The 12,772-nt window shown below is 52.2% G+C and overlaps 1 protein-coding gene across 1 annotated transcript; it reads right to left on the minus strand.

Annotated features, from left to right (window-relative positions):
- Positions 1–682: 682 nt before the first annotated feature.
- On the minus strand, positions 683–12,748 carry KAT8 (lysine acetyltransferase 8). The gene is made up of 12 exons (XM_006070415.4): positions 11,574–12,748; positions 10,200–10,625; positions 8,915–8,989; positions 8,655–8,830; positions 4,820–4,873; positions 4,556–4,720; positions 3,736–3,825; positions 1,911–2,051; positions 1,717–1,810; positions 1,479–1,629; positions 1,201–1,355; positions 683–859 (listed from the first exon to the last, which is right to left on the minus strand). The coding sequence occupies exons 2-12, from the start codon at positions 10,408–10,410 to the stop codon at positions 795–797; spliced, it is 1,377 nt and encodes a 458-aa protein (XP_006070477.2). The 5' UTR covers positions 10,411–10,625; positions 11,574–12,748; the 3' UTR covers positions 683–794.
- Positions 12,749–12,772: the final 24 nt, after the last annotated feature.

The raw sequence follows: 12,772 nt of genomic DNA on the forward strand, positions 1-12,772 counted from the left end.
CCTGTGGTACTGGCTAGAACCTCTGGTCACTTCCATCTGCTGTCCACAAGCCTATCTGCTGGGCTCCTATGGAGCCCCCAAGGACCCTCTGCTACGAAAATGGGCCCTGGCTCCCCACCCATTTCTAGAAGACTGGCTAGCTGACAGCTACTGAAGAAGGACTGCCTCAGCACCTCACTTGCTCTGTCTGATGAGCCCCATCACTTCACCTTCTTCCTGTCTTCTGGGCCAGGGCTGCCTCTGAAGTGTGTAAGTCACTTAGTCATGTCCGACTCTTTGCAGCCCCATGGACTGTAGCCCGTCAGGTTCCTCTGTCCATGGGATTCCCCAGGCAAGAACACGGGAGTGAGTGGCCATTTCCCTTCTCCAGGGGATCTTCCTGACCCAGGAATCAACCCTGATCTCCTGCATTGCAGGTGGATTCTTTACCATCTGAGCCACCAGGGAAGCCTGGGGCTGCCTCTGGGCAGCAGGTTTTCAAGGATAAAAAAGGCCCTAATCTTGCCTCATTGGCTGCCATGCCCCACCTTGAGCCCTGACTCCTGGACTCCGGAGGACTGAGCCCCCACCGGAACTGGGCTCCAACATGCATCTGGGGTGGGGGGGTCAGAAGGAGTAAAATGTTCTGAGCACAACTGGCTGTGTGTATGTGTGTGACATGAAATGAATGAAGCCCATCAGCTCTGGGACACTGGCAGCACTTACTTTATTTAAAAAAGTGATGAAACAGGTCTGTACATATTTACAGGCTGGGGGCAAGGAGGCATGGGTCCAGGAGCAGAGGTGCAGGCCACTCACTTCTTGGAGAGTTTGACTTGCTTGTGCTTGGGGGGTGCCCACTTGAGGCAGACAGAGTCCACTGCAGGGAGAAAAAACAGATGAGAGGCAGGACGGCCCCCCACCCCCCTCCCCTGACTGGGCCGGTCACCCCGGCTGCTCTGCCCTGGGCCCAGGCCAGGTTTCACCTGCAGATGGGAACAAGGGCAGACTGATTCTTGGGGTGGGGGTGGGGGTGGGGAGGGAAGTCCAGGAATGAGTGGCCTGCCTCAGGCTTGGTCCTGGGAGCTGGTCAGACTGGTTTGGGATCAGGTGACAGCAAAAAGGAGGCCTTGGCTCCTGGAGGTCCTTATACCTATCCCCCACCACTCACACACACACACACACACACACCCACACCCCTAGGGCAGCCCCTTTACCCACCTGTGATGGGTGGTTTCTTATACTGAGCGCTTTTGAGGTGTTCCTCCACCAGCTTGGGTGTGACACAGATCACATGCTGGCCCTTCCAGTACTTGACCATGTTGAGGGACTGGAGGGTGCTGATGATGTCATTCTGAGTGATGCTCGTCATCTGGCTGCACAAACAGATTAGAGCAGATGCTGGAGAGAGGTCTACTTGAGGGATTTGGCTGGGAGGGGCCAAGGAGAGGGGATCACTGGCAGGTCGGAGGAGAGTCCTTCCCTATGGGAGGACTTACCTAAGGTCCTTGATGGACAGGGTGCCCCGGAAGTCTCGCAAGATCTCCAGCAGGACCCAGGACCAATAGCTGCGGTAGCTGAGCTTGCCCAGGTCAGACAGTGGCTTCTCAGGGGAGCCGACCGTGCTCTCCAGCTTTGAGAGCTCATAACCTGGAGGTGGTGGAAACGAGGAAACTGAGGACCCACCCTGCCCTGGCACCCCTCATCACTGTCGCCCTTCCTGCAGGAACCACTCACTGAAAGCAATGAGGAACTTCCCGTAGCCACGGCGCTGGTAGGGGGGCAGCGTCAGGATGCAGGCCACATTGTTCCCATCTGGGGACTCCTTCTCCTGCAGGGGTGGGTGGTCAGGGTCTCTGGGGAGACTCAGCCCCTACTTGGGTTCATCCACCCCCCGCCCCCCACCTCCCTCAACCTGGGCTTCCCAGCACCTTTGAGAAGTAGCCGACGATGTGGGCCCCCTGCCTGTCCACCTCGGTCAAGATGTAAAAGACGAACGGCTCCACGTCAAAGTATAGCGTCTTATGGTCCAGGAAGAGCTTGGCCAGCAGACATAAGTTCTGACAGTAAATCTGAGGGGTGGGGGTGGGTGGAAGCAGGCTCAGGGGCAGGCAGAATGCCTCCACCTAGCTCCATCAAGGTCTGGGCAGGTGCTATCGCTCTGCCTGTCCCAAGTGCCAGGCTCCAGACAGTAGCCAGTGCCAGCCCGGTGAGAAGTGGGAGCCTCACCAGAACGGCCGTGTTTAGCATTGCAAGGAGTCTTAGAGTCCGTTTCTGATGGACAGGGAAATGGAAAATTAGATAGGTACAAGCACTCAAGGAGGTCACAGCAGAGCCGGGCTAATCACGGCTACTGCTGCTGAGCACTCCAGAGGAGTTTGATCTTTAGAGACACAGACTCTTCTATTTCAGCTCAGGAAACAGGCTCAGAGGAGACAGTGGCTCACCCAAGGTCCCCCAGCTGGTGAGCGCCAGGGCGGGACTCAAGCTGGTGTGTGAGTTCTGTCTGCTCATAGCCGTGCCCTCAGACCTAGCACATGGCGAAGGGTGAACCTGGGGGGTTGGTAAATGTCTGCAGATGAACAACCCTTGAGCCTGACTCCACAGCCCAAACTATCTACCCCATCGGATGTGCCAGGCCAGAGACCAATGTCAGGAGGGCCACTGGGACCTTGAGGTTGGCTGCATGGCAGACATCAGGGACACCTTTTACAACCACTCTCACTTGACCCAACAGTTGTGTGAGCCCAGCACTATTGACCCATTTTGCTTAGGAGGAAACTGAGGATCTGTAAGGGTGAGGGACTGCCTGAGGCCTCAAAGCTGTACAGGGTGGAGCTGAAAGAACACCCACGTCTCTGCTCTGTCTCTTTCTGCCCCTCCAATCCCAACCTCCACACCACTGATGTTCAGGAAGGCAGAGCAGGGGGCTCACGTGAGGCTATTTAGCAAGCTATTCATCACAAGGCTGGCAAAAGCCCGTGTTTACTAAGTTCCTGCTCAATTCCAAGAACTGGGCTAAGTACTTGACTTTGCTGTTTCATTTATTCCATTAACAAGTCTCGTAGGTAAATATTAGCATGACTCCTGTCTTAAAGAGGAGAAAACAGGAACAGAAGACCTTAAGTAACTTGTCCAAGGTCAGCGAGGAAGTGACAGGGCAATTTGAAGCCCGGAACCACTCAGAAGCCAGCTCCCTGCATCTTACACTCCGCTGTCCTTGCACGGGAATTGGGGACCCTCGGCAAGACCCTCCTAGACTGATCAGGCAAAGGCCAAGTTGTCCATGACAGCAAAGCACGCCCCAGAGACCATACACTGCCCCACTGAAGTCCTTCAGGAACAAGGAACTTGGCGTCAGAGCCACAGAGCTCTTGGGCAGGAAACCTCACACAGAGCAGTTCCCACCCAGGAAAAACAAACATCATTTCTTCAGGCAGAAAGAAAACTCAGGTTTGAACAATACCCTGAGGCCAAATCTACACTCTGGGTTCCAGAAGCACCTGAGCCTAAGCCACCCCCAGCTACCCCCTCAGAAGCCAAATCCCTCAGGGACAGAAGGGAAACCCAGAAGCTGAGGGTGGCACCATAGGGAGCTTACTTTGCACAGAACACAAGCTGGGTGCCAGGCTAAGCACAAGCCCGCAGGCCGCTTCTCATGCTAAGGCTGGCCTCTGCCCTTTATCGATGGTGAGGATCATCAGGAAGTGCCTAGCACGTCCCCCATTTCCATGGTAACTCTGCCCAAGGGCTCACCTTGTGGTCTTTGCCATCCACTTCATACACAGAAATGTTGCTCTTGCGGTAGATCTCCTTTCCTGGGGGTTGCCGCCACTGGCACTGGCCCTGGGTGGGGGGTGAGAGAGGGGAGGCACAGATGAGGGATCCCGAGGTTCCCCGCTGGGCACCCCATCCCCCCACTGTGTGGCTGACAGCAGGCCTCCGCTTCTCTCCACTTCCCCAGTTGGAGACCCTGGGGATCCACCCTTCACCTGTATCAAGTAACTCACCCAACCATCTGAGGAGACGAATCCTTTTACAGATGGAGAAACTGAGGCACAGTAACAGGCCAGGTAACTGGCATGAACATCACACAGCAGGATAATTACAAGTCCAGCTCAGCCTGGCTCTGGAGGGCCAGCAGCCAGGACAAGGTTGTTTCTTAAACCATACACATTTGCCTAAAAATCCACCCTGTGGGAAACACACCACCACACCAGCCAGGTGGCTCCTGTGTGTGGCCAAGCATTCCAACAGTCCAGGTGTCGTGGTCCCATGGCTCGGGGCTGTGCTGACTTCCTCTTTTGCACGGAGGAACCTGGCACTGGACTGGCCTTGATAAATATGTGAGGGCCAGGAACCCCAAAAAGCCCCCATTCCACACAAGAGGAACCTAAGGTCTGGGGAGGCTCCAGCCAAGGCAGAGTCAGGCCTGGAAGCCAGGTCTCTCCACCCGGGCCAGCTTTTCCTTGGATCTACGGCTGTGGGCCTGTCTCTCCTGCCCCTGGCCACTCTTTCAGGCAGCCCTAGCCTCAACACCCACCCCCTGCGTGCACCAGACCCAGCCCAGCCTCACCAAGTGGAAGCGGTAGCTCTTCTCGTATTTCATATACTTGAGACAGTACTCGCAGAGCCAGAGCTTGGGCTGTTTCCCATAGTCTTCAGGGAATGGGGAGAAGTACCAGGCGTCGATTTCGTAGTTCCCAATGTGGATCTTGTCCACATACTTCACCTTGGTAATCTGTGGGCGAGGTGGGAGTGGAGGGAAGGCGGGCTTGGTTGGGGCAAGAGGAGCAACAGGGAAGGGGCAGCTCCGCTTAGGGTCCCTCCCCGTACTTACCGCCTCATGTTCCTTCTCCAAGGCTGCTGTTGTGGGATCCATCTCTGCATAGGTCTGAGTGAAAAAGAGCAGTGGATGGAGAAGAATAGAAGGGGTCAGGCCACCTCTTCCATTTTCCAGACCCCATCCCTTAAACTACAATAACTGGAGATCAAGCAAGCTTATTTTACCTGGTTTCGGAGCTGGCTGGTCCAAGTTCCTCTCCCATCTGCCACCCACCCACCCACCCATCCCAGAGCCCCCTTCCGTTTGCCTAATGAACAGGGCTAGGCCTGGCTTGACTCCTTAGGTTGCTAAGAGCTTCGGTGTTTCCAATCGGATCAATCCAGTTCTGCCATAGTTGTTGGGAGACAGAGGAAATAATAGCTCTGGTCTTCTGCGCTCAGGAACCGGTAGGGACACCCCAATGTGCCTGGACCTCCTTCCTGCACATGGGACTGCTCCAGAGGCCCCTCCCACAGGCACAGCGGGCCCCAGGTGTCCAGAAAGGAATTTGGCCTTTCCTCCTGCAAACCTGTTCATCCTCCTGGGTTCCTCAACTCACTGGGAAGCATCACCCTTGGGCCAACTGCCCCACACCAATAATGAGCCTGCTCACAAGGCTCCTCCTCCTTGCTCAGCCTGGCATTCGAATAATGGCCACGGCCTGTCAGTGCTACCTCTTTGTCATCTCTGGAATTGGTTCCTTCTGCCCCACCCCGAATAGCCACTGCCACCATGTCAGGTCTGGACAGCTACTGACAAGGCCTGGGGATTCCCAGCCCTCTGTCTCAGCTCAACCCTGCTCTGCTGTTGACAGTCCTGTTTCTGGTCTTCATGCCTTTGCGCATGCAGTTCCTCCCAGCCTCCATGTCCTTCCCTCTTCTACAGCTGCCAGAAAACACTTACTCAGCCCGGTACCAAGCATGAGCCAGGCGAGTGCCTGACGGGGCAGAGCGTGGCGAGTGATCACGTGTCATTGTTTTTACTGTGCTCTTTCTGTCTTTGAAGCCCCAGCACCCTTCCCAACCCTATCCAGGAGGCCTGACTGGATTCTTCTGAGCCAGAATACATTCCTTCCCAGGTCAGGAATGCCTTGCTCAACAACAGTACCCACCGTCTCCCCCGTCTTGGTTTCCCTATTTTCCAAGTCTTTGGAAGGCAGGGATATAACTCACGTGGCAATCATAGCCTGCCCAGGTTCTAGGCCAGAGGCTGCAAAGGGAACCAAGGCCAGCCTGACAAGTGACCCAGGAAAGCCTGGGACCTACATCAGAGAAGACGGCAGCCTTGCCTTGTGGTTCAGAAGGGAGACAGGGGCCAGTGTCTTACCCAGAGCCCTTTCCACCAAGCACTTGGCCGGATGGCCTCATTTAACCCTTTGGCAATGTGGAGACACAATATTCTTACTTCTGCTTTACAGAGAAGTAAACAGGGAGAAATGAGGTCATTCGCCCTTGGGGACTAGCCAGCTGCCATTTATTCCAAGTACCGAGTGCTCACATCATAGACATTACTCAGCATGAGCCTGAGATGGGAGTGCTCACTATTCACACCGCACAGAAGAAACTGAGGCTTGGAGAAGTGGGCTCACAGAACCGGGACCAAGCAGAGTGGGGCATGGGCCTCCAGTCTGTCCAACACCAAAGCTAAACCCCTGCAAAGATGAGGGAAGGGAGCTTTTCCTCCTCATGTGCCTCTTTAAAACACATCTCCCAATTCACAAATCAGTCCTCTTCTGCAAATGGGTTAAAGAACTACAAAAACACTACTTTTCAATAAATGCTGTAATTTATTTAGAATTAAACATTAATGAGGCCCTGGAGAACCTTGCTGATCGTGAACTCACTGATTATTCATTCTTTGGTTAACTTGCTGATTATTCATTCTTTGAGTAACCTGCTGGTTATTCATTCTTTGACCACCACTGGTCCACGGTCATTCACCATGCTGACTGCCAGCTTAGAAAGACATCTTTGAGGCTTAATTTACCAGGGCAACCTGGCTGGGGAGCTGAGCAAACCTTAGACTGTGATGTGGGATAAAGTAGCCTCTAGCCACAAGCAGCTACTTAGATTTAGGTTCATTATATTCAAAATAAAATTCAATTCTCAGTACATTTCAAGTACTCAATAGCCACAAGTGGGTAGTGGCTACTGTATCAGACAACACAGATATAGCACATTTCCATTTCCAACACGGGATGTTCAGTAGGACAGTGCTGCCTTAGATGGTGCTTTAGAGACATCTTTCGGGTTTTCTTCTCACCACATGGCTTGCGGAATCTTAGTTCCCCAACCAGGGGCTGAATCTGGGCCATGGCAGTGAAGACGCTGAGTCCTAACCACTGGACCATCAGGAATCCCCAGTGAGAGATCTTTCTAATTCAAAGCATTAAAAAATTTTTTTTAAATGACAGCGCTGTTAACCAGTTGGCAGTCTGGTATACACCCATGTGTATTTATATGTGAAATAAGAGCTTCTCAACTTACCTTTATTAAAGGACAATATACTGACAGTTTGTACCTTGTCTTAGTTATTCCATTTTTTAAATTTAAATGACCACAACCCACTGAACTCATCTTGCATTCTACTAATAGCTGTGCCCCACCGTCTGCAAACCATTGCTGCAAAACCCACAATGAGTGCTCACGATGCAATTGCTGGGTGAAAATACCAAAAATCTGGGTTCCTTAAGAGCTTCATAAAGCCTCTTCTCATCTGCACACTCCATTTCACAAATCAAGAAACTGAGGCTCAAAGTGGGAGAAAAGAAACCCTCCAGGGGCAGGCTGGCTTCAAGAAAAGAACCCAAATTTTGCTTCTATTTTTTTAGCCCAGAGGCATGAGAGATCTTAGTTCCCCAACCAGGGATTGAACTCACACCCCCTGCATTGGAAGGACAGAGTCTTAACCACTGGACCAATAGGGAAGTCCCCAAATCCAAGCTTTGGAAATAAATGGCAGGAGTTTTTAGGATATTTCCAAGTCAGGGCTAAGGGCTTGTGCCCCAAAGTAGAACAATCTAATTGGCAAATCTAATTCCTGACTGGGTTCCTAAAACTACCTGCACCTCCCTTATAAACTGGGGATATAAAGTTTACCTCACAGAGTTGCTGTGAAATTTCAATGAGATCATGTTCTAGAATACTTTGCCTAATACTGTGGCTCACAAGCCAATAAATGTGCCATTATTACTCTAATTTCAGCCCACCCTTTTATATACTAGCTGTGTGACCTTGGGCAAGTTACTTAACCTCTCTGAGTCTGCTTCCTGCTTTCCTCAAGAATTAATTAGCTCTGTGGCATTAAGTTGTTACAGAGAACCTGATGAGCTTATCCAGGCACAGCACTCAGCACAAGGGTTGGCGATTGCAAGTACCCCTAAATCACTCATTCTCTTCCTTCCCTTGGAACTTGCAGGTTTGTTTGTCAATGTGGCACAGCCAAGAGGGGCATAAAAGCTGCAAGAGGCCTGAGTTCCAGTCCCAGCTGTGTCAGTTCCTTGCCACAAGACTACGGCCAAGCTCTCACCCTCTCTGAGCCTCAGTTTTCTCGTCTGTGAAAAATACCTGGGAGGAGGTAGATAGTCCCCCATATACTGCAGGAGCTTAAGCAATGGGAGCTGCTGTGGGTGTGGCACCAGGACCCAAGTTAGTCAGAGAGGAGGCTGAGCCTCCTGGGGCCCCGGGGAAGGCAGGACCCAAGTTAGTCAGAGAGGAGGCTGAGCCTCCTGGGGCCCCGGGGAAGGGGAGGGCCCCGGGGAAGGGGAGGGCCCCGGGGAAGGGGAGGGCACTGGGGAAAGGGGAGGGCCCCGGGGAAGGGGAGGGCACTGGGGAAGGGAAGGGATCCAGACCTTCTGCACGTGGTTGATCTCATCATGCTTGCGTTTTTGGTTGCGAGTGATCTTGCGCTCCGGCTGCTCGGCCAGCTCGCTCAGGTACTTCTCTGAGTTCTTCTGCACAGCATCTTTCACTGTTTTGGTCAGCGCCAGCCGGTTCTTGTCGACCCATTCATCCAATCGCCGGTTAACTGTGAGGATGGGTCATGAAGCTGCTGCCCTTTCGCGTTGTCCCCCAACCCCGCACCCGGACCTGATTACCCTAAGTCACTCACAGCCCACGTAGTGTACATAGAATTCCTCTCGGCCTTCTTGATCGTTCACTCGAGACTGGATCACTTCAGCAGAATCTGTGAAGGGAAAAGGCTAGGATCACCGAGAAAGAAAACGGGGCTGGAACAAGTGACAGAGGAGCAGGTTACCAGATTCCGAAGCTAACCTCATCTGCTCACCTCTGCCACTCCCTTCAATCACTGTCTTGAGGTGGGCCAGATTGGGGATCTTATTCTTATACTAGAGACAAGGAAACTGAGGCTTACCTATTTGAAAAGTAGGTATGCTCACTATTTGAAAAGTAATAAGCATGAACATTTAACCAAATTCAAGTCTGGCTCCAAATTCAAGGTCTGTATTACTATACTCAGTCGTTCACTTGTTCAGAAGCCATGAGAGCTAGTTGTGGATTCACACAGCCCCACTTCTTAGCTATATTTAACTGAACAAGTTATTTTGGCTTTCTGAGCCTCAGCGCTTTCATGTGTAAATAAGGATAACAGCGCCCCCCTCAAATGGTAATAAGCTTTCAGTACAGCACCAAATGGCAGACCATTCAACAAATGAGTAAGGCAACCACTGCAAGTCTGGCTCTGAGCTGGGTTGCTGCTGGGTACAGAAGATACACTGATGAATCATGAGCAGTCCTGCCCTCCAGTTCACACTTTGATAGAAGACAGACAATGACAACACAATGGTACATATACCGTAGATCAGGTATGAAGAAAATGTTGCAGGAATATACAGAAGGGAACGACTCACTCTGCTTGAAGGGAGTCAAGAGTGACATTACAGGGGATATGATGCTAAAAGGATGAGTGGGTCTAGCCAGCAGTAAAAGGCATATGGTCTTAAGAGCGTGGTCTGGTCCGTCAATGGCCTTTGCTAGGGGTGCTAAAAAACAGAGAGGTGACAAAGACGAAGGCCATTCTAAGGTATTTGGGGGTTATTCTGGAAATGACGCAAAAAAATAGAAGGGAGGGGAAGCTCGTTTTTGTGTTCCGGGAGGTCCTCTCCGCTGGCGGCTGTAGGGGATGGATAAGAAGGGGAAGTCACAGACACAAGGGAGACCAGTGAGGAAGCAGGTTAACAAAAAAAGGGAATGCAGCCTAAGACTGGGCAAGGAAGTGGAATGGGAGCTCTAAAACACAGAAGGAAGACTGCCTAAAGCCCAGGCGGTGGGGATTGTAGGCGGCGCCGGGGCAAGTCCAAAAGACCGTGTTCTACCCCTCTCAGGCCCCGCCCCGCCCTTAGGCCCCGCCCCCTGGCCTTGGGCCCCGCCCTCACGCCAGGTGCTATCGGGCCGCCGGCACAGGTATGTTTCTCCGATCTCCACGGTGACTTCCGGCTCGCCGCGCGCCGGGGTCGGCGGAGAGATGCGGCCTGGGGACGGAGCCGTCCCCTCGACCGCCGCATTCTCCCCGGGTCCGGGCTCGCCCTCCCCCGCGACCCCTGAAGTTGCCGCCGCAACCGCCGCAGCTGCTCCCTGTGCCGCCATCGTTGTAGTGGAAGTGACGGCAGAATATAGCGCCGCGTAGCGCCTTTAGATCCGGGTCAGCGAAGCATGGCGGAGTCTGCAGCCAGCTAGAGGGCGGAGTCTGTGACGTGGCAGGAGCTCGTTGGCTAGTGTGACTGTCTCTGCGGCGCCAGGCCAGATTGACGTTGACTGTGCCGGTTACCCTGGAGTTTTCTGTTTGGAATTATGGCTGCACCCTAGAGTTAAAAGAGAGGAGAAAGGCTTTCCTGATGTGATGTCTCAGCTCTATCTTTTTAAGACTTCCGGTGCCTGAGGAAGCCAAGATGTGCCAGTTATCGGGCGGCGCTGCCCCCAGTTTACCACGGCGGAGCCAGAGCAGCCTCCCTGGATGCCTGGCTTTAGAGCGATGAGCCTGAGGTTAACACCCATCCCATTCACTTCCACCAGCCAAATACTGGTCTCCCGTTTTTAAAGACTGAAGAAACTGCGTTCCTTGTTCAGGATGGGAAAAGGAGATCGGATTAGGGAAGCAGGTCCAATAAATCACTTGCACAGAATCAAGCGTTTGTAAAGAAATGACCAAGTTCCCTAAACAGAAACTAGCCAAAGGCCCTGGACATAATAGACAGCGTCTTGGGCTTAATAAGTGAGGAATCCTGGGTTCTGACCCTACACTGGGAGTGTCCATTCCCAGAATGTCGTTAAATGTTACACTGTATAAGCCATATAACCATAAAGATTGAACCATATATTTATCTCTTATGTATATAAAACAAGTGCGTGTTGCACAATGCCAGACAGGGTAGGTGCTCAATAAACATTCCCTTTGGCCACTCTGAGTCATACCTGACTTGTAATTTGGCTATTGGGCTTTGAAACGATTCTAAGAGGAGTGGAATGCCCAAGGCCTAAGGATGAGGTTACAGATCAGGAAACAGAAGTATCTGTGAGCGATGGCAGTGGGAAGAGCTGGTAACTTGGCTTTGGGGAAATAAAGGAGTTTGGAGGGAGTGGTAAATGCCCTTCTGGCAGCATATGAAACAGAAGAAATAAGTCAGGCAAGAAAAAAATTTAAAATTAACACTGTAGTACTTGTTCCCTCTCCACCCACCCCTAGAACTATGTTGATGATTGACACAGATCCCACAGAATCATTTTTTGTTGCTTCCTTGTGCTCATATTACCTTTGATGTGCTTTCAGAAGCCAGCACCAGAGGCTTGTTTGGTGAAAAGTCTCTCAAGTTAATGGAACTGTTTTGCTTTCAAAGAGCTGAAAATGGAAGTTCTCAGTCTGGGAGTTTTAAGTACCTGCCCAACCAAATATGGACAATAAACAAATGATCATCCAGCAGAGGAGTCCATCAATGACTGTGACGCTTACCTCTCTTGCCTGGCCTCCTGCCCTTCCCTTTCCTGCCTCCCCTACTTCCTTCTGGAAGCACTTTCTCAACAAATCGCTGGGATACAAATCTTTGTAAGATGTGCTTCTAGGGAATCCAGGGCTTCCCTGGTGGCTCAGCTGGTAAAGAATCCACCTGCAATGCGGGAGACATGGGTTTGATCCCTGGGTTGAAAAGATCCCCTGGAGACGGGAAAGGCTACCCACTCCAGTATTCTGGCCTGGAGAAGTCCATGGACTATATGGTCCACGAGGTTGCAAAGAGTCGGACATGACTGAACAATTCACTCTAGGGAATCTAACCACCCTTCCTAGCTTCAAACCCTTCCATGGATCCCTGCTACCTCCAGGATAAAACTCACACTTCTTGGGCTGTAATTTCAAGGTCTTTCACCCTGACTACTATCTGCCTCTCCAGCCTCCCCCCAGCACTGCAGCAGCAAGATTTTCAGCCTGGTAAATCACTAGGGTTTCCCACCACCAGATACAATTCCTGTCTCCCCTCAGTCCCCCACTTCCATCACCAGTCCCACCAAGTAGGCTTTAAGCCTTCTTCCTTCCTGGCAAGATGGGTGCTAGGGGGGGTCACCACCACCTGCTCCCTGGAGCCCTTTGCCCTCCCCACCCAGGCCCCACTGTCCTCTGGGGCCTGCCAGGGCACAATCTTGTGTGTTCTTTTACTTGGCAATAGCAGGCACGGCTGGCAGACAGTATTTTTAACCTTCCTTACTCAGGTTTAGGAATCAGGTGGCTCAGAAGAGTGCCCAGTTGGGTCACCTTCACCTCTATGACCTGTGACTGCTGGGAAGAATCGGAACTGAGGCCTGAAGCTGGGCCAATCTGGGCCTTCCATATTGTCTGGGAGGCAGAAACATTTGGGAAATGAAATGAATGAGAGGTTTGCACAAACTGCCCGACTCATCCCCACTCCCATTAAATTTACTGTGCAGGAGACCCAGGGCCAATTCTGTTCCTGGTCTGCCA

This window comes from Bubalus bubalis, chromosome 24 (genome assembly GCF_019923935.1).
Source record: "Bubalus bubalis isolate 160015118507 breed Murrah chromosome 24, NDDB_SH_1, whole genome shotgun sequence".
NCBI classification, from domain to species: Eukaryota; Metazoa; Chordata; class Mammalia; order Artiodactyla; family Bovidae; genus Bubalus; species Bubalus bubalis.